The sequence below is a fragment of the Castanea sativa genome, chromosome 4, assembly GCF_040712315.1.
Source record: "Castanea sativa cultivar Marrone di Chiusa Pesio chromosome 4, ASM4071231v1".
NCBI lineage: Eukaryota > Viridiplantae > Streptophyta > Magnoliopsida > Fagales > Fagaceae > Castanea > Castanea sativa.
Genome location: NC_134016.1, coordinates 31,376,218 through 31,378,696, shown reverse-complemented (window position 1 = coordinate 31,378,696; position 2,479 = coordinate 31,376,218). Strand labels below are relative to the sequence as shown.

Genomic DNA, 2,479 nt, shown 5'->3' with positions numbered 1-2,479 from the left:
GCAGCGTTGAGGCGCAATTTATGTTTCCTAAGCATTGTGAATACACCTTCCAGATCATCCAAGTGATCAGAGACATGCAAACTTTTTACGACCATATCGTCAATGTATGCTTCGACATTCTTCCTAAGTTGTGGCTTAAACATTCTTGTAACCATCCTTTGATAGGTTGATCCAGCATTCTTTAGGCCGAAAGACATTACTCGATAATGATAATTCCTAGTAGGGGTTAAGAAGGCTGTCTTTTCCTGGTCAGCCAAGGCTAATGGTATCTGATGATACCCTTGGAGAGCATTCAAAAAGCTCATCCAAGGATTTCCGACCGTAGCATCTACCGGTTGATTGATCTGAGGGACTGGAACATGATCTTTGGGGCAAGCCTTATTCAAGTCAGTGAAGTCTACATAAACTATCCACTTCCCCGACTTCTTTTTCACCACAATAGTATTGGCTAGCCATTCTGGATAAAATACTTATTTAATTGCTCTAGCACGCTTAAGCTTATTTACCTCATCTTTTACCACCTCGGCATGCTCTTTAAAGGAGCGTCGAGAAAGTTGCCTTTTAGGCACAATCATCAAATTTATGTTTAGATAGTGGCATATAAATTCTGGATCTACCCTTGGTGCCTCAAATGCATTCCATGCAAGAAATCAATATTCTTCTTGAGAAATCCCAACAACTCCTCTTTTTCCTCGGATGGTAACTGAGTCCCCACTTGAAAATACTTATCTACATTTGTGCCAATGACCACCTTCTCAAGTTCTTCACACAACAAACTCCTCTCCTAGGTCTCGGGATAATCTTTAGTTTTTGTTAATTGCTATGGGACCTCTTCTATGGCAACCGAGATCCTATCCTCTGACCGATATCCAATAGTAGCCACCAAGCACTGTCTAACCATTGCTTGACTTCCTACCAACTCTCCAACTTGCCCCCCGTGGGGTACTTCACTTTCATATGTAGAGTCGAGGAAACAGTTCTATGGCATGAAGCCATGGTCTTGCTAAAATAGCTGTGTAAGGGGAATAAGCATCAACCATAATGAACTCCACCTCGACTATTTTAGCCTCTGTCTGTACATGCAACTTAATCATGCCTTTGGGGATGACCACCTTCCCATTAAACCTTACCAAAGGGGAGTCATACTTAAGTAGGTCCTCGAATTTTAAGTTCAACCTTTTATACAGGTCGTGATACATAGTTTCAACCTTGCTACCCTGATTGATCAGAACCCTATTTACATCATACACTCCAATACGAAGGTTTACTACTAAGGCATCATCATGGGGTTGGTAAATCCTAATCTTATCTTGATCTGAAAAACCCAAGGTTGGCCGAGCTTCTATCCTAACTCGCTTGGATTGAGGTACTAGCTCATCGGTATCCGACCTTACCGCTATAGACATGATTCTAGACTTATGATTTCTGGTTTGACTTAAGGTAGTGAGGATTACATTAATGGTTCCTAAAGGCGGCCTCGATACAATTTCTCTTTGGTACCTTGACCCTGCTTGGCTTCCCTGCCTGGAGGGCTGGTGCATGAATTTTTTCAGCTTTCCGGCCTTAACTAATTGCTCCAAATAGTCACGGAGAGTTCTACAATCCTCAATTGTATGCCCACGATCTTGGTGGTATTGACAATGAAGGCTTTGGTAGTGCTTGGTGAGGTCGCCTCCCATCTTATTTGGCCATTTGAAGTAGGACTCGTTCTTTATCTTTTCAAGGATACAATGCATTGGTTCTTTGAATATTAAGTTGACCATTTGAGCATTAGGATGCCTAGGGTGATTGATAAAATCTCTCCTGGGTCGGTTATGGCCATATCTTTCAGTCCGAGGATCTCTTTTGTCAGGGGGGGGGGGGAGTTTAGCCTTACCTTTTCCTTGTTGTTGGTCCTCCTCGACCCGCTTATGCTTATCAATTCGATCCATGAGCTAGAACATGCTCCATGCAGCTTCATCGTCAATGATTTTCTCAAGTTGTGATTCGCGGGAAAACCTACCTTGAATATTATTATTGCTACATCCTCAAAATCTCCATCTATTTCATTGAATGTTTCCCACTACCTATTAGAATAGGTCTTAAGGGTCTCACCCTCTCTCATCACCATAGACAACAAAGAATCTAGGGGTCAAGGAACTCTATCGGAAGTAATGAATCGGGCACCAAAGGCCCTAGTAAGATCTTCAAAAGAACTTATTGACCTCTCAGGCAACCCATCAAACCATCTCATGGCAACAGGTCCCAAATTGGAGGGAAAAATCTTGCACATTAGGGCTTTATTTTTGGAGTGCATAGCCATCCTTTGGTTGAAGTGACTCACATGCTCCACGGGGTCAGTTCTTCCATTGTAAATAGTGAAAGCTAGCTAAGTAAAACGATGAGGTAGTTTAGCCCTATCTATTCTATGTGTAAATGGTAATTTGGAGATTTGATGTAATGTTTTGCTCATTACGTCATTTCCCATGCTCTTGTGAGA

General features: G+C 42.1%; 1 protein-coding gene across 1 annotated transcript; it reads right to left on the bottom strand.

Annotated features, from left to right (window-relative positions):
• Window positions 1–953: 953 nt before the first annotated feature.
• LOC142632707 (uncharacterized) lies at window positions 954–1,736 on the bottom strand. The gene has a single exon (XM_075807066.1). The coding sequence runs from the start codon at window positions 1,734–1,736 to the stop codon at window positions 954–956; it is 783 nt and encodes a 260-aa protein (XP_075663181.1).
• Between the last annotated feature and the right edge of the window lie 743 nt (window positions 1,737–2,479).

What these genes read in the sequence shown, in the direction of transcription:
- LOC142632707 (XM_075807066.1), bottom strand. Translation starts at nt 1,736, where the DNA reads ATGCATTGTATCCTTGAAAAGATAAAGAACGAGTCCTACTTCAAATGG.